Below are 24,870 nucleotides of genomic sequence, written 5' to 3'. Positions count from 1 at the left end.
ACGGGCGAATGGTCTCTACACCCACAAACAGTCCGGCTGTTGTGGCAGAGATTCGGCAGGGCGGAGGTGGACCTATTCGCGTCCCCAGAAAACGCTCATTGCCCCGTGTTCTTTTCGAAGAACGACAGCGCACTGTCCCACAAGTGGCCGCACTGCCCGCTATACGCGTTTCCCCCAGTCTCCCTCCTACCTCAGGTGCTGGAGCGAGTCAGGGAAGTGAAATGCCCAGTACTGCTTATAGCACCGTTCTGGGACAACCAAGCCTGGTTTCCAGTCCTGATGCAGTTAGCAGACTCCGCTCCATGGCCAGTGCCATTGAGGAGAGATCTCCTCTCGCAGGCCAGGGGCTCGATTTGGCACCCACACCCAGAGCTGTGGTCCCTTCATGCGTGGACGCTCAACGGTTACCCGTTAGTCTCACGGATGGAGTGCTGAACACCATCACTCAGGCTAGAGCGCCTTCCACCAGGCGGCTTTATGCCTCGAAGTGGTCGGTTTTCTCCAGCTGGTGTACAGCTCGGGGCCTGTCACCCCTCGATTGTGAGGTGACGGAGGTTCTCTCCTTCCTACAAGAGCTGTTGGACAAGGGCAGATCCCCTTCCACGCTCAAAGTCTATGTGGCGGCTATCGCAGCGTGCTCGACAGCAACGCCAGGCCAGTCACTGGGAAGGAACGATTTAGTCATCCGCTTCCTCAGGGGAGCTAGGAGGCTGAATCCCCCCAGACCTCCCTCAGTCCCGGTGTGGGACCTTTCTACGGTCTTGGCAGCCATGAAAGGTCCCCCCTTTGAGCCTATCCAATCTGTCAGCCTCAAACATCTGTCTTTCAAAACGGTGTTTTTGATGGCCCTCGCTTCGGTGAAGCGCATAGGCGATCTGCACGCGCTCTCTGTGAGTCCAACGTGCTTGGAGTTTGGGCCCAATGACTCCAAAGTCATACTCAAACCTAGGCACGGCTACGTGCCGAAATCCCTCAACACTCCGTTTAGGGCTCAGGTTATTTCCCTGTCTGCCCTGCCGGGATCAAACGAGGAAGGGGACTCGAGCTGTCTTTGCCCCGTTAGGGCTTTAAGAGCTTATGTGTCCCGCTCCGCTGCCTTCAGACAGACGGAGCAGCTCTTTGTCTCGTTCAGTGGACGTTCCAAGGGAACGGCTGTTTCGAAACAGAGCCTGTCCAGGTGGGTGGTTGACGCCATAACAATGGCTTATACCACCAAGGGCCTTCAGTGCCCCTTGGGCATTAGAGCGCATTCCACGAGAGGCGTTGCCTCATCGTGGGCCTGGTCTAGCGGGATTTCCTTACAGGAAATATGTACGGCGGCGGGCTGGTCCTCGCCGTCTACATTCATAAGGTTCTACAACCTAGAAGTTCCCGCCTTGCAGGCCAGGTTGTTTTCGGTTTAGCCGAATCAGCTGTCTAACCAGGACACTGATTTCGCAGGCGCACAGCGCCACCGAAGACTTCACCGCACTTGCAAGCCAAGTATTTTCGGTGTATTCGAGTCAGCTGTCTAAACACGGCACTGATATCGTAGACGCACAGCGCCGCCGAAGTTTTCTGGGCAGAATTGTGTAAGACCCATGTTTTTCCCACATTAGCCAGGCTCCCTCCTGCCTATGTGATGTTATATCGCGTCTAGAACGCACCTATTTGGGCGAAAGTGTGTAAGTCCCACATTTCCCACATCAGCCAGGCTCTCCCTGCCTATGTGACGCTGTATCGCGCTTAAGGGCGCATCCATTTGGGCGAAATTACGTAAGACCCACATTTCCCACATTAGCCAGGCCTCCCCCTGCCTATGTGATGTTATATCGCGTCTTAGGACGCAGCTATCTGAGGGTGGTTGTCCCCCCCCCCCTCCAGACTCTCCGAAGTCTACCGGGTGATTATGCACTGTATACCTGGACTAGCTTCCAGTGGTCGGTGTTTTCTCATCCCAGCACGCACGGCGTCTTACAAGTGGTTCCCGCAGCGTTCTACGAACGCAGTACGAGAGAACTCTCGTAAGAGAACGTACTCGGTTACTAACGTAACCTCGGTTCTCTCTAGAAGAGGGAACGAGTACTGCGTTCCCTGCCGTGCGCGCGGTTCGCTCTGGTTCGCTTCGGCGATGAAAACCAGTTGAATCAGCCTACTCGAGCTCCTTTTATAGGGGATGGCCACACCCGTTTCGGCGGGATGTGACGAGGAGCGCGCGAAGCACTCTCATTGGTCTGATGTTGCATCAGCCCTCGCTCGATAGGCTCATGCAGTTGCCGCAGAACAGCCAATGAGTGAGCGAGCCGTCTCGCCATGGCTGTGCACTGCCGCAATGCGTTTTACAAATATGAAAATTAAGGATAATTTTGCTTCAGTATTTCGTGAAAAGAGACTTTTCCCGCAGCGTTCTACGAACGCAGTACTCGTTCCCTCTTCTAGAGAGAACCGAGGTTACGTTAGTAACCGAGTACGTTTTTAATGTTGTTTAAATGTCTATGTGGTGTTTTTAATGTGCTTTAAGACAAACCATGTGCAAATTCACAAGTCAATACCATTGCTGAGTATTTTCTCCTTAAAACTGCAGTGAACCAAAGAGTCTCAAAAATGCGGTTTGAAATCGCTGGTGTTTCTGACATCTCAAACTACCTTGTAACCAATCACATCAACGTGTGATCGTCAACGAGTGGATCTCTGAGTTGGCGTGAGTGAGTGGAGACGGGGCTAATTTGCATATTCATAGAACCGCGTTTACTAGATGAGGCAAGGGTGTAGAGTTACATTCAAGCTATTTTAAGGCATCATGGAAAACACATTTAAATATGTCGTTTTGGTGATCAAAGATGAGTTTTAAGGGATACAATTATTGACTACAGGGGGACTTTAATGGAAACCAAGACAAAAAGTTCCTTAGAAATGTGTCTGTGGGATGTTTCCAGCCATTTTCAATTTTGATCACTTTTAAGTCACACAATTTGAGGCATCATTCATGTCTGCAGTGCAAATAATGCAGGATAAGCTACAGGATGTTCCAATGTCTACAATTGAGTTTGTTCAAATCCATCCACAACATGTCCAAAACACCCCTGTTGGTCTCAAAACAAGGGCTGCCATTACTTTCCGTATCCACTTGTACGGTTGAGATAAAATGTTGTAAATCTCATTACATGCTTTCCATATGCTGGAGACATACTGTATGCAAATGTGCTAAGTCAGAGATTGCCACTTGTCCCTGCTGCCTCTCTCTCTCTCTTTGCAGAATTATCTCAAGTCCATGTTCAGTATTCTGTCTCCTTTTGTTTTCCATACAAATAATTAAATTAGACAGTAGAGAAGTATCCTTGATTTCGCCTCCTTGTTTATCAATGGTTTATTCGCACTCCTGTGGCGTCTTTTATATCAGGATGAGAGCTTTTCACACAAGTGGAGAGACAAGCAGCAATCAGTGCATTTTATGCAAAGCTGAAAACACCATTCGGCTTGTCAGTTTTGCAAGAGGGTGGTCCTCAGTACGTCGAACGGCGCGCTTCTAATAAGCTCGTCATCTGAAAATGCAGCTTGGCTTCTTTGTGAATTGAGTAAGCGGTCGACTGGAGTGCTGTTATTATGAGGGATTCTCTTGAGTTTAGAAAAATACCAGAGGTAATGCAAAACTAATAGGTCGGTAAACAGTTATATAGATTGTGGTCTGCAATGCAATAACCTTTTATGAAACAGGCTTGTTCTTTCTATGGCACGACAGGATACGGGCTTCCCCTTGAGTGAAAAGGAGAAAAACAGAAATATAAAAAAAGGCAAAGCGGGGCTCCTTACTGGGATTAGAGAAAGGAGAGGCATGACCAGCATACTGATGGAGACGAGGTAGAAAAATATTGAGTGCTAGTATGTAGTCCATGTCTGACAAATGGCCTTTACAGTGAAGGGCGCCCAGCAATAAAGGACATGGGTATGTGACTGTCCAGAGGACGAGACAATGCACCAAAATAATTGGGAGGATGGTGTATGACATTTTGAGTAGCTTTACTCAGCACTAAACAGATGAAAGACACAGAGGAAGCGCAAGGTTAGCACGGTCGGCTATGAGTAAAAAAAAAAGAAAAAAAAGGAGCTTTGAAAACGGATCTCCGACGTGCATTGTGTGGGTGGGGATAGTCCACTAATGACTAGAAGATAAAACAGAAGGTCTGGTAGATTCATGAAGCCTAACGTTTCAAAGAGCGGCAATGGAATATTTTTATCGGCAGCGAGGGTGAAAGAGAAGCGCTGTGAAGCAGAAAGACGGAGAGGAAGGCTGACAGCTCACTGGTGGAAGATGACAGGAGCGGGAGAGGGAGAGGGAGAGGGAGGATATTTGAGGGAAAGTGTAACACAGGGATGCTGTCAAGCCTCAAGCAAGCTCCATTTAACAAGCTGCAAGATTGAGGGACGGAGGAGAATTCAGGGAGCCGGGCGAGAGGATCTACAGGCTCCTCTGCCTTCTGCATGTGCACGTGAAAATATCTCACATGGGTTTGATTATGTAAACATGGTTGAAGGAGGAGTTGGTGAACGGTCACATGATATTGAGGCATTGTGATAGATGTTAATGCTAGCCTATAATACAATGATATTTATGAAGAAAGAGCAATTCAGTCAGCCCATCTACCCAGCTAACAATTTTAGGTTATAAGAACGTTTCCATAACGTTCCCATTAAGTTATAAAAACGTTATTTCTGAATGTTCTAGGAACGTTCAAAGCGTCCAGTTTTTTAGACGTTGTATTAACGTTATTTCTTAGTTATAAGAACGTTAATAAAAACGTTATTAGAACGTTCAGTTCTCCTGTTATATAAACATTGTATTAACGTTCTTGCTTGGTTATAAGAACGTTATTCAAACGTTATTAGAACGTTCAGTTCTTAGGTTATAAGAATGTTTCCATAACGTTCCCATTAAGTTATAAAAATGTTATTTCTGAATGTTCTAGGAACGTTCAAAACGTCCAGTTTTTTAGACGTTGTATTAATGTTATTTATTAGTTATAAGAACGTTATTAAAAACATTATTATAACGTTTAATTATCTTGTTATAACGTTGTATTAATGTTATTGCTTGGTTATGAGTCAACTTTATTCAAAACCTTATTAGAACGTTCAATTCTCCCGTTATATAAACGCTCTCTTAATGTTTTTATGAAAAACATTCTTAAAACATTCTATTCACTTGTTTAAACATTTAAACATTCTCAATGTTTTTGCATATAATGTATATATGACAATCATTTTATGAAAGCACCTTATTAAGAACTTTCAGATTTTAAAATTAAGACAAAAGATCTAGAAAGATAATTAAAATCAAAAAGACCCATGAATCATGTCTATGTGTAATGTAGTCCACTGAAGGCGAGCTGAAGTGAACCAAAGTGTAGTTTATTTCAAGATACAGATACAATTGAAACAGACTTGGGTTAAATTGAAATATGAAATTAACATGAAAATAAACCTGGACTAAAACATAGAACAAACTGATTAAACTTCAAAATAATGAAACATGAAACAAAACTAAAACTACCTCTTTACCTCTTTATCAGCAAGCTAAAAAAAAAAAAAAACATTTTAAATGACATTATCCACAATCACATCAGCTTCCACTTCTGGCACATTGGACTGGACTGAACCCTGAGAGGATCTCCGGAGACACTGCAGGGAGAAAATAAAACAGTGTTGTATTAAAGTGTGGTGAGATTAGTATAAAAGCACTGGGATACTGTACTTGCTCATGCAGAATATCTAATTCGATTTTCTGACAATTTACTAAAAGTTTAATCTGCTTTGGAATATTGGGAGAAAACATGAAGATACGAGACAAGCTCTCTGCTCTTGTCCCTAAGCCAGATGCTACTAAATTTATATTGCTTTTCATGCTCAAGGACTTTGTATTGTTTCTATTTTAATGCACTCTTAAAGTTTAAATTGCATTAATGAGCCGTGCCACACCCCAAAACTGCAATCTAATGATAATTAGCAACTAACAAACTAACAAAAATATTTTAAATGGTCATTAATGGATCATAATTATTGCACAAAATTATTAAGTAACAAAAATCTTAAAATATTAAATAATTATTGAACTAAAATATAGTACATTTATTGAATTGATGAAAAGGTACACTTAAGGTGTTTGGTCACTTAAGTGTGTGACCCAATTATCATATAGGAAAGCACGAGGGTTAAACTCAAGAAAAACATTGATGTTGTCTCTCCATCACTCCCCAGAATAAAATGCCCCAGTTAATGTGGTCCTCTTAGTAATCAATGCATATTATGCGTTAATATTTAGCAGAAATTGCTGCAAATATAATGAAACTGCTGTCTATCCTGCTTAAACCATTTAAAAAGATTGAGCGCAGTTGTTTCGCACTATAGAAAGCCTAAGTCCCTCCCCTCCGCTTCCGGCTCATGGGACCTTATTTCTGAAAAAATATGTATGGTAGTCAATGGCAAGAGACAACTTATCTTTTTATTCCGTCTGAACTGTGCCCTGAATTACACATATGAGGTTTGTCAATTTAAAAGATAATTGTGAAAAAATCTCAATGAACTGCATCTCTAGTCTCGCACTATGTACGTCACCGTTGCTTGTATGTGTGCAGTCTGGTACAAAACACTCAGGCATGACGGCGTAACGTTACGATTATAATGTAAGACTATAGAAAAAATGACAGTCGTTAGCTTCAGTAAAGTTAGCTTCATTCATTGAGCGAAAAGGTATGACGTCACGTGCGCCTTTTGGGTTTGTAGTCTTTGTAATTACGTATTTTCACAGTCTTATACCTCAACAGTTTTACATCAAACTGCGACTTTCTTGACTTTAAAATGTATCTTTTAAATTGACAAACATCATATGTGTAATTCAGGGCACAATTCAAACGAGATCAAAATATTTGTTGTCTCCACTGATCTACCGGTATATAGATCAGTGGTTGTCTCTCGCCATTGGCTACCATACAATATTTTTCCAAATTAAGGTCCCGTGGTATTCCACCGAAAGGGGAGGGACTTAGGCTCTTTTTTGAGAGCTACATGAACCACGTGACCACGAGATCAAAGTTGTGCGCAACTCTCTTTCAAGGGCTCTGCATCACTGCAACGCCAGAGGCGCCGGTTACCATAGAGACTCGCGCCTACAACTGCACCAAGCCAAAAATACAAATTTTAATGCAATTTGAGCAAGAGAGGCAAACAGTGTTGTTCTCAGTGAAATATGTTATTTAACTGAGTTTGTTAAGCAGTTTTTGAGATTTCAGTATTCCCCAATTCAAATAGATAGTACTTTCCCAAAAATAGCTGCCTTGAGGAATTGAAAATATGGCCTTCCATACACTGTACATTATAAATTAGCACAATTTACCATACTGAGTACCATACTAAAACGCGTAACGTTAACGTTAATTACAGTCTGTGAAAAGGGTCCATTACTGTTGTCAAGTGCTCGATCCAAATATCAAATTTAAGTGGAGCCTGGGGATATCCTTCCTTTTTTAAATGTCACATAGGAGCTTGATATAACCTGTAAAACTGCAAACACTGTGGACAACTTACACGATAAAATTACAAATAAGTTACAGATTTCAATATGACGAACTTGACACATGAAACAGATAATTGGAGGGGGAAATACCCCGGCCATAGCTAAGCTAATTGAGCTAAGGTTAGCTGATTAACTTTTGAATCTCAAGAACGCGTTCAAATTAAAATCAGTTTAGCTATATTGAAAAAGCGAACAAGGACACTGGAAAAGGTGAATCTAGATAAAGACATCAATGTAATTTCGCGTTTATTCTTCAGTTTTAACTAACGTACATATTTGTGTAGTGTTGTTAACTGCTCTGTGGACTGCGGGAGCAGTTTACTCAAGACAGTTCTGCAAACTGATGATCTAATTAACTTTATTAAAACAGTAGCAACTGCTACAAAATTAAGTTAATTAGCACTGATACAAGTATTTGATTCATACAACACGCAAAATTCAACCAACTTACCTAAAAGCTGTCATCTCCGTGTCCGACGTCTTGTCACGCTGACGCTGTGTTTGATTGACGGGTCGTGCCGTTCGCTGCAAAACCACGCCCATCTTAAGTAATAGGTCGCTTGGATGTGGGGAATGATCAGATAAAACTACAGTCAATGGATATAACACATTCCCTGTTTTCTCTTTGACTGTAATTGCAAAAGTTATTAAAAACGCTAGTTGTAATTTATTTTTTATTTTATTTTTTGAGGTAAAACCAAATTTATAATTGACTGTAGTTTTTGAATTATTTCCTGTTGAATAAATAATTATTTTATATCTGGGATTTTTTTCTAAACTAATAATAATATTTTAATAAATATTTTAACCCCCCCAAAAAATGTCAGTGCATTGTGTCACTGTATATACAAATTATGTTTCTGAAGTTGTTTTGCATAAGATAAAAGCTGTATGACTAATTTGTAATTACTAATATTTGTTTTAATTTAGTAACGTTTTTAAAACGTTCCACTAACAAGTAAGAATAACGTTTATCAATGACATGTTGGCACGTTACTTTGGTAACTTTGAGAGAACTTTTATCTAAGTTAATCAGCATTGTGATAAAAGTGTCTAATTCATACAACAAGCAAAATGCACTCAACTTAAATGAATACTGCTATTTTCCTGTACATAATTCTTTAATATTCTGGGATTTTTTTTTTCTGACCATAAAAAATATTTTAATGAAATAGTTAAATAATGTCAGTGCATTGTGTCATTAGTTGTGTCACTGGATTTACAAATTATGTTTCTGAAGTTGATTTGCAGAATAAAAAGCTGTATAACTAATTTGTAATGACTAATATATATTTTTTAACATAATAACGTTTTTAAAACGTTTATCAATGACATGTTGGCATAACGTTACTTTGGTAACTTTGAGAGAACTTTTCTCTTAATATATATTTTTTAACATAATAACGTTTTTAAAACGTTCCACTAACAATGTAAGAATAACGTTTTAATGCTAACGTTAGAACGTTTATCAATGACATAGCGTTGGCACAACATTATAATAACGTTACAGCAAGAACGTTTTTGATAACTTAGAGAACTTTCAGAGAACGTTAGCCAATGTTCTGAGAACATTCCCTGTTAGCTGGGTATCTATCTATCTATCTATCTATCTATCTATCTATCTATCTATCTATCTATCTATCTATCTATCTATCTATCTATCTATCTATCTATCTATCTATCTATCCATCCATCCATTTGCATTTTGTTGGTCTATCTATCTATCCATCCATCCATCTGTCTGTTGATCTATCTATTCAGATAGACAGATATCCATCACCTACTGTAGATAGACAGAGGCTTGTAGAGATGTTGTGGATTGTTCACATGTGAAGCATTAATTGTCTAGAGATGAATGTTTCCCTGCATCAATCTCACAGTGTTGTATGATAGAGATCTCATAGACAGACACTTTTTTTTTTCCATCTGCTCTCCTAAATAATGGTTGACATGAAGAATGGCTGAATAAAAACAACATTTCTTATCTGTGTGCCTCCCATAGATAAACCCACCCTCAGATATATTTGTGCCACATCCACACACAGAGACTACTGGGCTTCAGATCAGAGATGAGAGAGGCCATCTTATCTTTAACAGTCCAGAATAACTTCAAGCATGTTCACACTCGCTACACTCCCATGAGACACAGATCCAACATCCTAAGTCCTTCCCCCTGGCCCCATCTCACCCAACCACGTATCGAACACCCACAGCACATTTATCTTCCCTGGACAGACTAAATGTCAACCCTTACACCATGCTGGAATGTGATTAGCTAGTGCTAATAGCAATGATGGAGCTAATTTTGTTCAAGCCTCCCTCCTATGTTTCATTTATCGGTTCTCTCATTTGGCCGGCTTTTCTCGCTTGCGTTGGCTGATGGATGGGAATGGATCCCGCGGCACAAATTTTTGCCGGTAGCATTCACACATGCAGGCGCAAGTACAGACAGGTCCTGCTCTCACGGGCAGGCAGCCATTTTAGAGCTGTTTAATCTATAGAAGAGCTGTGTCTGAAATAAATGCATGCTGTTTTTACTCAACTCATTTGAAATGGCTTGTGTTATATTTAATTATTACATGGCTTGGTTGAATTCTAATGTAGAATGCGGTCTGTTATTTCTTTATAACAGACCGCTGCTAAGGATAACACATCGTTGCCATGAAAAACAGAGCGTTGCTATGGACGCAGGATTCTAACCGTAGAGACGGAACAGACTATTTTCTTTAGCGGAAGCAATACAATCGTTTTTAGATCAATAAACTCCTTTTTAAATCAATATTTTGTGTCAAATTATTGATTTATTTGGTAGGTAGCCATGTAATAAGTGGGATAATATAGAGCGAGGCAGTTGTTATAGCGAATACAACCCCTTCAGGCTGATTCAAGACCTGATCAGCCTGTCGTTGTTGTATTCGCTATAACAACTGCCTCGCTCTACATTATCCCTTACATATTTACTTTTTGAAGGTTAAGTAATTTTTTGGAGAGACTTTTCTTTCATTACAATGTATGTGATGTGTGAATGTGAACAGATATTTTTAATATTTGCTTTGTATTAAGTTACTGTTTTTCTACCAATTATAATGTTAGATGTACATTAGAAATGTATCATTATGACCTTTTATATTTTAATTTAGATTTATTTTTAAATACATTTTTACATTTTCTTTCCATAAGAGATATAATTCCAAAGCAAGTTAAAAAGTTTCACTACCATTCAAAAGTTTGGGGGCTGTAAGATTTGTAAATGTTTTTGAAAAAAGTCTCTGTCTTTATTTGATCAGAAATACAGTAAAAACAGTAATATTGTGAAATATATATATATATATTTAAATCTATTTTAAATGTAATTTATTCCTGTGATCAAAACTGAATTTTCAGCATCAGTCTTCAGTGCCACATGATCCTTCAGAAATCATTCTAGTATGCTGATTTGCTGCTTAAGACACATTTCTTATTATTATCAATATTTTTGTGGAATCTGTTGTTTTCCCCCCTTCTATACTAAATCGACGAATAGAAAGAAAATCGTTTGTAACATTATAAATGTCTTCACTGTCACTTTTGATCAATTTACTTCATCCTTGCTGAATAAACGTTTTAGTGACTCCAAACATTTGAACGGCAGTGTATATGTTGCATGATCACAGTTTAACATTCTTATTTCAAGCTTGTGTAAAATTGTTCAAACATGAACTGATGTCACCTGCCAAATAATGTAGCTGCTGTCTTGACCTCAAACTGACCAGTTGCCTTTCTTCTCTTCTCAACAGGTGGTTGCCTCCTCTGCCTGGTGTTATGGCTTAACATGGTGCCAGTGGTGAACGGCTGCCCGGCGAAGTGTGTGTGCTACAGCGAGCCGAGGCCAACCGTGGCCTGTCAGCAGCAGGGTCTGTTCTCCATTCCCACTGAGATCCCCGTCCGTAGCCAGCGAATATTCCTCCAGAGCAACAAACTGACAGTGGTCCGATCGACCAGCTTTAGTTCTGTGCATAACCTCACGGTCTTGTGGATGTACTCGAATAATATCAGCCATATTGAGGCGGGGGCCTTTTACGGGCTGGAGAGACTGGAAGAATTAGACATCGGCGACAACAGCAACCTTCGCATCATAAGTCCCACCGCGTTCCGCGGCCTGACCAAGCTGCACACCCTTCACCTGCACAGATGCGGGCTGTCCGAGCTCCCGGTGGGAGTTTTCCGAGGACTCTTCTCGCTCCAGTATCTGTACCTGCAGGATAATAACCTTCTGGCCCTGCACGAGGACACTTTCCTGGACCTGGCGAACCTCACCTACCTATTCTTACATAACAACAAGATCAAGGTGGTGACCGATCACATGCTGCGTGGTCTCACCAACCTTGACCGCTTGCTCCTGCACCAGAACCGCATTATACACGTGCAGCAGCGGGCTTTCAACGATCTGGGCAAGCTGACAACCTTGTTTCTCTTTTACAACAACCTCACCATGTTGACAGGGGAGGCCATGAACCCTCTGGTGTCCCTCCAGTACCTAAGGCTCAATGGGAACCAATGGATTTGCGACTGTCGAGCCAAGCCGTTGTGGGACTGGTTCAAACGCTTCAAAGGGTCTAGCTCCGAGTTGGAGTGCCACCTTCCCACCTCTCTGACTGGGAAGGACCTGAAACGACTGAAAAGCGACGATTTGGAAGGGTGCGTGGACTCTCCGGCGCAGGTTCAAACCAGTATCTTCAACACCAAGGCACGCTCTGGAAAGTTCCTCTCCCTTGAAGATCCTCTTGTCGAAAGCATTCCCAGGTGCTGTCTTTCGGATAATGACAAATCCTCCATTATCTCCAGCAAGTCCCACCCGGATCCTTCATCCTACAACAGCCGGCAGATCACCAACAATCCCCTGAAAGAAAAGGAGAACATCTCCAAGACCAAGTTTCGGGAGGTTGATCAAACAAAAAACGACACACGTAATAAGCAGAGTCTCAATGATGGTCCTTTGGGAACCATGTCCAACCAGCTTGACCAGACCTTGGACAAAATTGACCCAGAGCTGCTGGACAATCTGGAACCTTCTACAGCGCCATCTAGGAAGAAAAAAAAGTGCTCCAAAAAGCCCAAATCAGACCAGTATTGCCTAAAGGGTCATGGGTCCACCATTCAAGTATTGGCTGTTCTCTTTCTCCCCTTGTTCTGGTTGTCTCTGGTTTTGTCCTAGTTCATACTCTCATCCATCAGTTTGCTCTTGACAATGACACAAAATACCTGCAGTAGCCTGAGTGGACAGACAAAAGACGTTGAAAAGGGGGTTACGACGTTGCTCCGCATGGTTGAGAATAAAGTTGCAATGCTAATGACGCATTAAAAGAAATGGATGCCTTTACAGAATACATGAAATCTAATGTATATAAAACTGGGTGCCCAAATGTTTGTTCTATGTACTTTTAATGTGCTGTGTTTAAGCAACACTGCGAAGAGCTCCCTATTCCCACATCACCTCCAAAAAAGCTGACCAGAAAGTGACTATTGTAGATGAACCACTTAAAAAAAGAAGAAAAATCCTTAAACCATGACTAAACCAGATCGCCAAAAGCACCCAGGAATGTTGCTGATATGAAACCGAAGGGAATTGACATTTATTTTTTTTGTTCCCAATATTTCTTTTTTCTTTTAAAAGTGATACATTTGTTTGATGCTGTTTTTTATGTTTCTAAGTATTTCAGTAAAGACAAACGTTTAATTCTCCCCAAATATGTGCTATGTTCTGTTTGCGTCATGACACACTGCAGGTGGCATCTTGGGAAGGAATGCTGTCTGTTTGTTCACTGACATTGCGATGGAATTATAGATATGCATTTTATTTTGCTGGTGTACGAGCATAAATATATGACAAATAAAATATCTCATTTTTTACAGATGGCTTCTCATGTGACTGAAGAACAACAGCATAAAATATAGTTATATTGAATATTAAAAGATCCATTAGTGATCAAGAAGGTTTTTAATTCAATTCAATTCAATACAAATACTAAATTAAACCCAGGGGAACTGAATGTCTATTTTGTGTATATTCCATTAGGATTGAAACCTCAAAGGCGCATATTGCTGCTCATTAATGAACTTTAACACAATGACTAATGATTCATCCATGTGTGAAGCTCAGAAATTCACAACATGAAGAGTGCCAAAACAACCAGGCATCTTTCATTACCAAATTAATGGATGCGACACTGACTGAATTTGAGAAGATTCCTCATAGTACACATTTCTTCGACTTGGCATTCACTATTAAGGACTTTCAATAATATTATGACATTTAAGAAGCATTTGCTTGTGGTGTGATGAAATAGTGATTACATTTTTATGGTAAATTGCACATCAGTAGCAGTAAAAAAAATCACATCCTTTGGCTACATCTGGCATCAAGTTGATAATCACTACTTAAAATATGAATAAAGAGTGAAAAATGTTATTGCAATGATTATAGCACTGCACTAGACATTTTTTTTAAAGATAACCACCACAGAATTGCATGCAATTATAAATAATAATAATAATAATAATAAAAAAGATATTATAAGATATTATAACAGTGGTTTGGGCAACAAGGTGATGGGATTTTTTATTTTATTTTTATATTTATATTGTGCAAGTTTCTCCCAAACCTTTATAGTTACATGCAATTGTTCACATTCAGAGTAAATGGAAAAACTCATTTTAATTTTTATTTAAAGAAAATACTGACAATGGATAGACAAAGGACAACAAATTATTGTGATAATACATTTTCTAAAAAGGAAGATTAAGTGCTATTTTAAAAAAAAATATAATAATTTAATGTCAAAATCATTCAATATGTTAATGTGAACCATATGCCACATTATTAATATACACAGTGCATCCACTCATTTATTATCAAGTGATGCTAGTGTTTCTCTCAACTTGAAAAACACAAGAACTCCATTTTCTCATATTCCATAATACTCTAACATAACATATATACTAGGAAGACATCACCTAGCAGATCAGACTTTTGTTGTCATCTAGTGAAGTAGCCCCTATAACAGGGATCCAAACACTCTTACATATTTATTAATTTAAAAGAGAAACCTTACACCATATATGCCAAATTTGGACTGGAAATATCACGTGAAGAATGAACAACCTCTAATCAGTTGTGCACTGAAAAGTGCTCAAGTATGGGTCATAGACTATCACACTGTAGGAATCCATGTTCTGTCCTCTCCTATAAACAGATGGCGGAGCGTGCTGGGATTGTTTGCGGATGATGACCCATTGCTTTGTCAATTCTGGCCGGCGCTCAAGTCCTCGTCCGATGCCTTCAACTACTTGTGCACTGCAGGAGTCTGGCATAAGACAGCGAGGCACACTTCAGTAGGGAGAGGTTTAGCCAACAGTAGTATGTTATACTAAACACACTCCTGTCAACTCACTTACGCCCCGTCTACACTGCTTGTGACACGACAAACCTAGAACACTCATGTTATAATCAATGAAGCAATCTACAACATACAGTAGGCATGCAATGACGAAAATACATTGTTGGTTATAATAGTTGGTTGTAATCGTATTGCTGCTGTCAAACATTTGAGGTTTAAAAGGTCAACAGTATTCATAAAACCTTTTACTTACTGAGAAAACAATGTTGTGCAGCACTGTGTGCACTGGGAATGGATTGGTTCAAGAAAAATAGACATTTCATATTAGAACAGAAACAGATGACGCCCCACCTAAAACACAGCTAGAACTCATTGGTTTAGACTTAAGTAGCACAGGTGACATAAGCAGAAAAAGAAAGTCATTTTAGACAGAAAAATACCCCTAAACCTAACCCTACCCATAACTTATCCTTAAAATCAGAGGGAAATGACAAGAGAATAACACTGATGTAGAAGCACCTAACCCTGGTTGTAAGCCTAAACTTGACATAAACTGTAAACTGGAATATGTCACTCACAATCAGTGTAATGTTAGTATTGTTTAATATTATTGACCAGCTTTTATTATATATTTTCAGTTTTTATTTAAATTTTTGTTAAAGTTTCAGTAATCTTGTTCTCTGCTTTTTGATTTTATTATATTTAACTCTACTGAGCTTTAAATTACTTTTATTTCAGTTTTAGTTTTTTAGTTTTTTTGTATTTTAGTACTTCAGCTTCAACTTATTTTATTTCAGTCATTTCATTTCTAATTCTCATTTAAGTTTTTTAAGTTTTTCATCTAATATTTATATTTTATTTCAATTAATTAAAATTATTTTAATAGTTTTAGTTGACACTAGCAACGCTGTTCACAATAAGACTCAAAATGTAAACAAAGCCATTTTGCTTTTACGTTGACTGAAGAATATAAAGTTCCTTGATTTTTGTTAATCTGGAAGTTCAACAATACACATTTAATTACAGATGTAAAGGCAAACCTTTGATGGTTTAATAGAAATGTACATTCTCCAGGTTATAGCAAAAATAATAACTTATCCTGCACATTTATTTCTAGTCAAAACAGGCAACAGACAAAACAGTACAAATTCCATTCATATTCAAAGTAAATAGAATAAACTGAACCTGGATGTATAAAGGAGAATGAATTATTATAATACATTTAGCTCTACTGAATAAAGGCAGAATGCTAGACAATAATTTAATGATAAAATGTTTAATGTTAAAGTGCCCCTATTATGCTATTTTAAAGGTTCCTAATTTTGTTTTGAAGGTCTCGTACAATAGGTTTACATGCATAAAAGGACATAATATATATTTTCTCATAATATACAGTGCAGCATCACATCTTTTCTCACAGTGTCTGAAACGGTTCGATCAATGATTCAGTCTCTCTAAACCCCTCCTTTCTGAGAGCCTACTCTGCTCTGATTGGTCAGATGGCCCAATGTGTTGTGATTGGTCTACCGCTTATAAGGCATGTCGGAAACTAATGGTGTGTTCACACTTGCAGTTCGTTTCGCTTGATTTGTTTGGTCCAAACCAACAAAAAAAAAAAGAAAACATTTAGTCCTGGTCTGTTAAGCGTTCATATTTCACCAAACCTAAAAAGATACCAAACCTAAAGGCACAGGGATATGTTCACAACCTGATTAGTTGGCTTTTATTACATTTATTTTGCAACAGAACTAACCGAACATCCAAAACAATGCTGTGTTCTGGGATAAATGTGCTCGTTGCACTGTATGTGCTTAGCCTACATATGATGCTATTTTGACCAGCTGAGAACTCGTGAAGAGCTTATAAATGTGTAAAGGAGTCAAAACAGCGGTAGGAATCCCTCCTTCACACAAAAGAAGATCTGCTGCGAGGAGTCGCGGCTCTGATGCCTGAACTGTGATGAACAACATCGCGACTATGACGAGAAAAAAACAGGTAAGCTTGAGTATTTTGTCCTTTTTAGGGTTGCATCTTCCAGTTTTTGGTTCGTTAACATGTCTTTGGTCCGTATTGCGTTCATATACATATCATTTGAACCGCACAAGAGTTCGTTTGGAAGCTTGTTTGGTGCTCACCGAGGGTCGGATGGCAGCGTACACGCTTATTCAAATGAACCAGGGTTAGTTTTAATCGAACCAAACATGCCAAGTGTGAACACACCTTAAATGCCTATTGCAATTTTTGAAGGCTTTCTCAGCACTTGATACAGTGATTCAAACAGTAACGATGGCTTCCATTCCAGCGCGAGTCCTCGTCCTTTGGAGTACATGCATGCAAAGTGAATTTGCTTTCAGCGCAGAAAACGGCATCTTCTCTACATGTCATATTTGTGTGGCAATAGCGTCTCCACACAAACCACACGATATACACTACAAGGTGCATCCACTCAGACAGCATTATCTAAAATTCAATCCTAAAACGAAGGTATTCAAAGGATGAACTTAAACCAAGCGGCAACATTCTAATCTGAAAAATGAAGCCTACCCGGAAGTGCGAAAAACTGCAATACATCGAAAATCCGCTAGAGGAAGGTCCCAAAAGGGAGCAAATGTCTATAGACCACCATGTTAAAATGTCCGTTTTCACACCATAAATTCATGTTTTTACAGGTTGGTCCCATGGACTTTTATTGTATTTTTCGATAGGTTCCGAGTGCCTGACAACTGTGAGGGGGGTGAATTTTTTTCTGACTCGTTAGTTTAGATAGTATTTAGATATAAAATGTATGACAAATAAGGGCGTGGTTAACTTTGATTGACAGCTTGATTGACAGCTTAGGCTGCGCCAAGGAGAATGACAACATAAGAAGCGCCATTTTTTTTAACACAGTTGAAATATAATACTACTGTTTCTGTATCATGAAATGTAGTTTTAAGAGTTTTTCAGGCGAGAATGTTGTTGTTTAAAGCTCAAATCTGTGGTTTATTTAAAGATTTATGAAAATTTTATCCAGTTGTGAGATCCAGCGATGACCGGGCGCTCGGCGCTCATGTACCCTGCCTGGAACAGCCTTTCCTTGGCTAGTCGTTCTGGCGTTTGCCGCGGACTCTGGCGTCGATATAATTCGTCTTGTCTATAGCTAAAGGGCGATTTTTGGTCTCGTGAATCTATCATTTGTTCCCTGGGCAATCATTAGGCTGTGGGGAAGTTTCATAACTTTATAAGCTATTTAACTTTACCGTTGTATGGTTAGACTAGCGCTGACTTTGTATGTTTGACTGAATTGTTTGCTTTATTTGTATAGCTTCTTGTACCTTTTACTTATATTTTTATAATGGCTAATATTGATAAAAGTGAAATTTAACAAAAAGAGACTGGGTTGAGTTTTGTCATTTTAAATTTTAATACAACGAAGATGATCTGTAAAGTTGTTTACTGCAAAATCTGTTGTTTAGTACAAATGCACATATTGCCTGGACCATATTAAAATGTTTAATATTTTTAGATTATATTTAAAATGAAAAGAGGCAGGTTTGTGTTTTATATTTTGTTTTTTTATAAATAGGCAAACGTTATGTGCAGTGAATATAATCAATACGCGTTGCCTGAACCACATTTGTGTGGCTATAATGTTTAAGATTTCTTTAAATGAAAACGAAAAGAGTTAGTATGGTGTTTTATAACATATTTCGTTGCCTAAAATATACACAGAGATAACCGGAGTAGCAGAGCGAGCTGAGTGACGCGCGCTGCGTCAGAAGGTGGGCGGGGTTAGGATTTCCCAAGATTTTCCAAGATGGCGCCGCCCATACCCCCCATAAACGGCTTTAAAACCGTTCTTCAGAAAGTCTATGGGTGACGTCACAGACGCTTTGTCCATATCTTTTACAGTCTATGACTTAAACATAAGGACATCGTTGGGATGAACTCCACAGGTTAAAGCAGAAAATACAGTCTTAAGATGTTGTGTTTTTTAAACATATTGACTTGCATTGAGCGAGGACTGTCTGGGGAACGGTTGTTTGATGTGCTTCCTCTATTCTTTTTAGAAGTAAAGGTCACTGGTTTTGCAATGACCTGTTCGGGGTGACTGACATTCAAAGTTTGTCATAGCTTGTGGCTTTAAATGAAACCCCAGAGTAAAAACCATCCATCATTTATCCAAAAAAGAAAAAGAAAAAAAGGACTGCACTATCACTACAGAGAATTCACATCTTCTGCAAGGTTTCTGGGTCCACAGAAATGACTTAAAAGCCCACATTTAACCTTTATCGGCACAGGAAAAATGTTCTGCTGGAATACTGTGTATGAGTTTTATGAGGGCCGTCTACACGTCGTAATAAGGAGGAAAGTGGGAAGTGATGGCACTGGGGAGGGGAAAGTGTCTCTGTCATAATGTGCAGTGGTAATTATCAGTCTTACTCTCTCCGGGCGCCGAGCCGAGGAGCCGCTGTATTTACATCATCTGCCCCAGGCTTCTGCCGCAGCCTTGCGAGAGGATGAAATTGAGTTTATTTACGCCACCCACTCTTAGTGTCGCACAATATCACTCATCACGAATCTCCACAGGAAAATCACACACGCGGTGGGCCGATGAGTGTCCAACAATCAGACGTGCTTTATGTGTTTTGATTGGATTGTGATGTAAATGAAGGTCGTTTAATGTCTTTTAATCAACTTCTGTTGTTAACCTGCAGCCGCCTTTCAACACAAGAATGAAAATGGCTGTAGTGCATGAAGCCTTTAAAATACATGGATCATTATGGTATTTTCTAAAAAAAAAAAAAAAAAAGACTTGGTAACACTTTATTTTACAATGTGCTTGTTACATATTTTACATGTACTGTACTTACAATATTAATAACAGTAAAGTATGCATAATTACAAACCTCAACCAAATCCTAATCTTACCCTAACCCTATATTGACTATACAATACCCTATACCTAATCCTACCCTAACCCTATATTAAAAAATATTGCTGACTACTTACAAAGCACTAAATGGTTTAGCTCCCCAGTACTTGAGCGAGCTCTTAACGCATTATAGTTCTTCACGTCTATTGCAATCTCAAAATTCCGGCCGGTTGAAATACCTATCAAAATCGACTGCTGGCGGTAGATCCTTCTCCTATTTAGCACCAAAACTTTGGAACAGTCTTTCAAACATTGTCCGGGAGGCAGACACACTCTGTCAGTTTAAATCTAGACTAAAAACGCATCTCTTTTACCTGGCATTCATATAGAACATTACATTTCTATAATTCAAATCAGTTAATTGATTATTAGGCTGCATAGATTAGGTCAGCCGGAACCGGGGACACTTCCCATAACACCTGATGTACTCTTTACATCATAAGAAGAATGGCATCTAACGCTAAAGTTAGTCTTTCGGTTTATTCTGAGGTTTTCTGAAGTCAGCCGGATCCGTGCCGTATCCAGATCAGATGGTTGGACCTGCGCCGTGGATGGGTCCAGGAAGTGCCAGCCTCATCAGCCCTGTGAAAGCCTCATCGACATGACAGCCATCGGCACTGATCCTCAACAAAGTCGTCTCCATACCGGCGAGATGACTCCGACTTCCAACCCGATAGAACTGGATAATATTCTGAATGTTCTGATCCAGTCTGACTTCTGACCTGTAATGCTGCCTGAATCATAATCATACACTGTTTGTTCGTTGGCCAGAGGAGAACCAAGGTTTTTTCTCTCCATTCTCCATTCTGTCACCTGATGGAGTTTTGGTTCCTTGACACTGTTGCCTTGCCAAAAGGCTTGCTTAGTTGGGGACATTTAATATTCACCAATATTATTGAACTGCCTTACTTTAAAGGGCCCCTATTATGGATTTTTGAAAATGACCTTTCATGTAGTGTGTAACATAGCTCTAAGTGAATGAAAACATCCTGCAAAGTTTTTAATCTGAAAGTGCACCGTATATAAAGTTATTGTCTTTCAAAAGTAAGAGTCGACTCTGAGTCAATGAAATGAATTGTTTTTCAAACGAGTCATAAGCCGTTTCGTTGTGACGTCAAGACGAAACATTAGAATATTGCCCGCCCACTTATTGCACGCGCAGACACCAGGGAAAACTTGAACCTCAAACCAACAGCTGATTCCTGTGGATACTGGACAGCATCATGTCGAGAAGACGCTGTGCACTACAATGTGAAGGTAAAGCCAGTTTTTTTTCACTGCCCAAGGACAAGCATGTGAAGAATCAGTGGTTAAAATTCATCTTTACCACGATATCACAGCAGTATAATCCTAAACTTTTGCTGTGTTCCCTTTATTTTACTGACGACTGCTTCTCAAATCTCAAAGTTAAATACAGGATTCACAAACCGCTTGCACTTGAAAGATGGTGTTCAAAATACTTAGTTTTGAGTTTTATATTGTGTAACTTAGGTCTCGTGCTAACTGCCTAACTCACGTTATTACTGTCTTACTGAAATTCTTCTGCTAATCAGTTGTGGGCCACGATTACCTAAAACTGTGTCTATTAATGCAGATTGTCTGTCGTTCTCACTACTTTGAGGAAATATTTGTTTTACCAACGTTTATGTTACATCAGATCATTCACTCTAGAGCTCGGCTAATGTATATTGTATACATGCACTGTTATTGATACAGTTTCCACGTGTTCACAGCAATATATTAGAAAAATACTTGGTAAATAAATTAGTTCAAGTAAAATAATCGGTTTGTTGATGGACATGCACTTGTTAATGCTGATGGTGAGGAATTACAGTTGCAACATCTCATATAATGTACCTCAAACTGAGTAGTGTATCACTGAGAAACGTCCTGCTCAAATCGTCCGTGCGATGGAGGTTCGGGTTGAATAACTAGTTCTTCCAATGTTTCATCATCGGACTCGCGCTTGCATTGATATGGTAAAATCAACGTCATTGTTCGTTACTGTGTTTAGTTTACAGTGTAGGAAGCCACAGGACAAGCAGAGCTGACGTTGTTATGGCAATGGGCGGTTTTGTTTTCGACGCGCTGTACACGGTAGACCAATCACAACAGACTGAGCTGTCTGGCCAATCAGAGCAGAGTATATCGCGGAAAGGCGGGATTTAGAGAGATTGATTCATTTGACGAGTCGTTTGAGAGTCATTGAAAACGTGATGTACAAATGTATATTACGAGGAAATTAAACTTTTTTTTTTTTTTTTTTTACCTTTGATGCATGTAAACATGTTGTAGGAGACTCCACAACAACATTAGGAAACTTTAAAATAGCATAATAGGGGCCCTTTATGGTGGACGATGGCGCAATCAAACTTTGTTGAATTATTTTCATGTTATCACTGTAAAGCTGCTTTGATACAATCTGCATTTTAAAAAGCGCTATATAAATAAAGGTGACTATAGTAAGTACATGTTGTTAATTAATATTACTCAGTACTTAAATATATAAAATATATAATTACACTGTAACAATGACACCTTAAAATAAAGTGTAACCAATGACATGTATGCATTAAAGACATAAAGAAAAACCTTTTTTTGCAATTTATTTGCATTATATAGAGTGCCTAAGAGACATGGTGATAAAAAAAAGAGAAAAAAAAAATAGTGTTTTTGCATTCACTTATAAAACTTTTGTATTTCCCTGAGAAACTTTGTTTGCTAGCAAAACTTTTAATATGAGGTGGGAGGAAAATTTATATTTCAAGGCTTTTTGCGAGCGAATGGTTCATGGGGAGAGCAGAGTACAACGAGGCTAAAGGCATACCCTAAGAAAAATGTGCTTTTCACTTCTCCCATAGTGTATGATTGCAGGAAAAATATATGTTTGTATTGAACATTGATGGAGCAACAGATTTTGTGTGAAAATGAATAATACAAGGGGTTTGTTTTGGTCTAAAAATCGTATAAATGTATGAGGGGGTGAGGGGGGACTTTTACCCCACACACAGGGTAATACCAGCATGGGGTAAAAGGCACAAAGTATTGATACAAACACTTTAGCTAAAATAATATGTTTTTAATAATGTCTAAGTTAATACTTGTTCAAAACGATCACTTTAGCAAAGTTTGCACTATTTTCGGTTCATTTTGATAAATAAAAGAATACATTTTTGTTCAATAAATATACTGTCATTAAAATATATAAAAAATATATAAAAAAAATACAGAAACAAAATTATTTTAAAAAGTAAAGATTCTGAAAGCATTGCATGAGATCCTATAATAATTTAATAAAGCTTTACAGTAGTAACACATAAATATGATATTTTATTATATGATTAATACGTTTAAATATGATTGTTTCATTTTGAATATGGTGATTATCTCTAAAGTAAACAACTGGATATATGATATTTCCCATCTGAATCTAACCATGTCATGTCAACAAATTGAAAAGTCAGCCAGCTATTTAATATGTTCATTATTGTGCCTTGAAGGCGCCATCTGCGCCATCCGTGTGGTCTCAAAAATTAAGAAAATGTTAAGAAAAGTGCTAAGCTGAATTTTTGTGCCATCTACCAGTTTAAAAGAGAATAAAGTCAAATGCGCCTTTTACCTTGGTGTGACTTTAGCGCCGTTGTACCCTAATACTTTTGGAGAGAATGCAAAGGTTCTTGAGGGAATGCAAAACTTTTGCGAGTGACTGCAACGTTTCTCGTTGAACGTAAACGTTTTGCAAGGTAAAGCACAAATAAAGATTTTTCCTCCCATCTCAGGAAACTCTGCATTCATTTGCAAACATTTTGCATTCCCCCAAAAACTTCATGTTCAGCAAACCTAGCAAACCTTTTTAATATGAGATGGGAGGAAAATGCAAAGTTTGCAAACGAATGCATGAAATATAGTTTTCCCTCCAACCTCACATAAAACGTTTTTTAAAGCAAACGCAACGTTTCTCGGGGGAATGCAACAAATGTAAATTTTTTCGAGGAATGCAGAAATTTGGTAAGTGAACACAAAAGCATTGAAATCCCAGAAAGCAAAATAGTGTCGGCCCAGATCCGGCCCACATCTGGGCCGTGTGGAATTCACGTGTACCAGATGTGAGCCGGATGTGATCCGACACTATGTTGCTGTCTGGGATGCATTTTTTTCTTCCCATCACCATGTCCCTTTAGGGGCACTGTAGCATTAAATATATTCAGGAAAAAATACACAACACTGTCCTTGTTTGAAAAAAACCTTACCATTTCAATGTGGCCTCAGACTTCTGGATGCCGCTGTGCAGTTTTAATATACACAAATATGCGGCTACTTCCTGCTTAAGCCATTGACCACAAGCTGTGTCGGTATATTTGCTGGTGGGAATCATCCACTGTAGATAATCTGCACAAATTAAGAGAAGATCTTGTGGAAAATCCAGAGTTTATCTCACAGTGAATGAGGGGATTAAATGCGGCAGCTTTGCAAATCCCAGCAGTTTGCCATTGTTTCCGATTAACCTTCACAAGCAGAATAGCTTGAAGGAACGCTTAAAAGACACTGATCTGCAGCTGAGGTCAAGAGACAGGAAATAAGTGAACAGTTCCCTCAGGAACACCAGAGAACATCCTCTGAATGTGAGAGACTGGGATGGAGAAGACATTAGTTGGAGTGGCTGCATAGTTTTGGGGTTTGCAGAGTTTGACAACAAAAATAAAGTACATTTTTCCCTTTCTCTACACTGCAAAAAGTGATTTTCTTCCTCAGCATTTGTCTTGTTTTCCAGTACAAATATCTAAACATTCTTAAAATGTAAGGTATTAAGTCTTGTATACTGACAAATGTATCCAAATTAAGAAAGTTTATGCTTAAAACAAGAAAAAAACACTGACAGTGAGGTATGCAAAAAGAACTTAAGAAAACAAGACTTAATATCTTTAGATAGAATGTTTAGATATCTGTAATGAAAAAGAACAAAAATACTGAGGAAGAAAATAATTTTTTTGCAGTGTATAAACTCACTAGGCATTAGGCAACCATTTTGAGTT

The 24,870-nt window shown here is 39.0% G+C and overlaps 1 protein-coding gene across 3 annotated transcripts in view; it reads left to right on the top strand.

Annotated features, from left to right (window-relative positions):
* The window catches only part of rtn4r (reticulon 4 receptor), a 103,158-nt gene extending 89,721 nt beyond the window's left edge, over positions 1-13,437 (top strand). For 2 of the 3 annotated variants that reach the window (XM_084115096.1, XM_084115097.1), the window contains one exon: positions 11,323-13,437. In XM_084115096.1, coding sequence (XP_083971222.1) covers positions 11,323-12,740 — 1,418 coding nt within the window. In that variant the 3' untranslated portion in view covers positions 12,741-13,437. Of the gene's footprint in view, positions 1-9,776; positions 9,964-11,322 lie in introns of those variants that run through there. The other variant, XM_084115095.1, reaches the window with a different exon arrangement.
* The last annotated feature ends 11,433 nt before the right edge of the window (positions 13,438-24,870 follow it).

This window comes from Abramis brama (assembly GCF_963993115.1).
Source record: "Abramis brama genome assembly, chromosome: 5".
Classification (NCBI taxonomy): domain Eukaryota; kingdom Metazoa; phylum Chordata; class Actinopteri; order Cypriniformes; family Leuciscidae; genus Abramis; species Abramis brama.
This window is presented reverse-complemented; position numbering and strand designations above follow the sequence as displayed.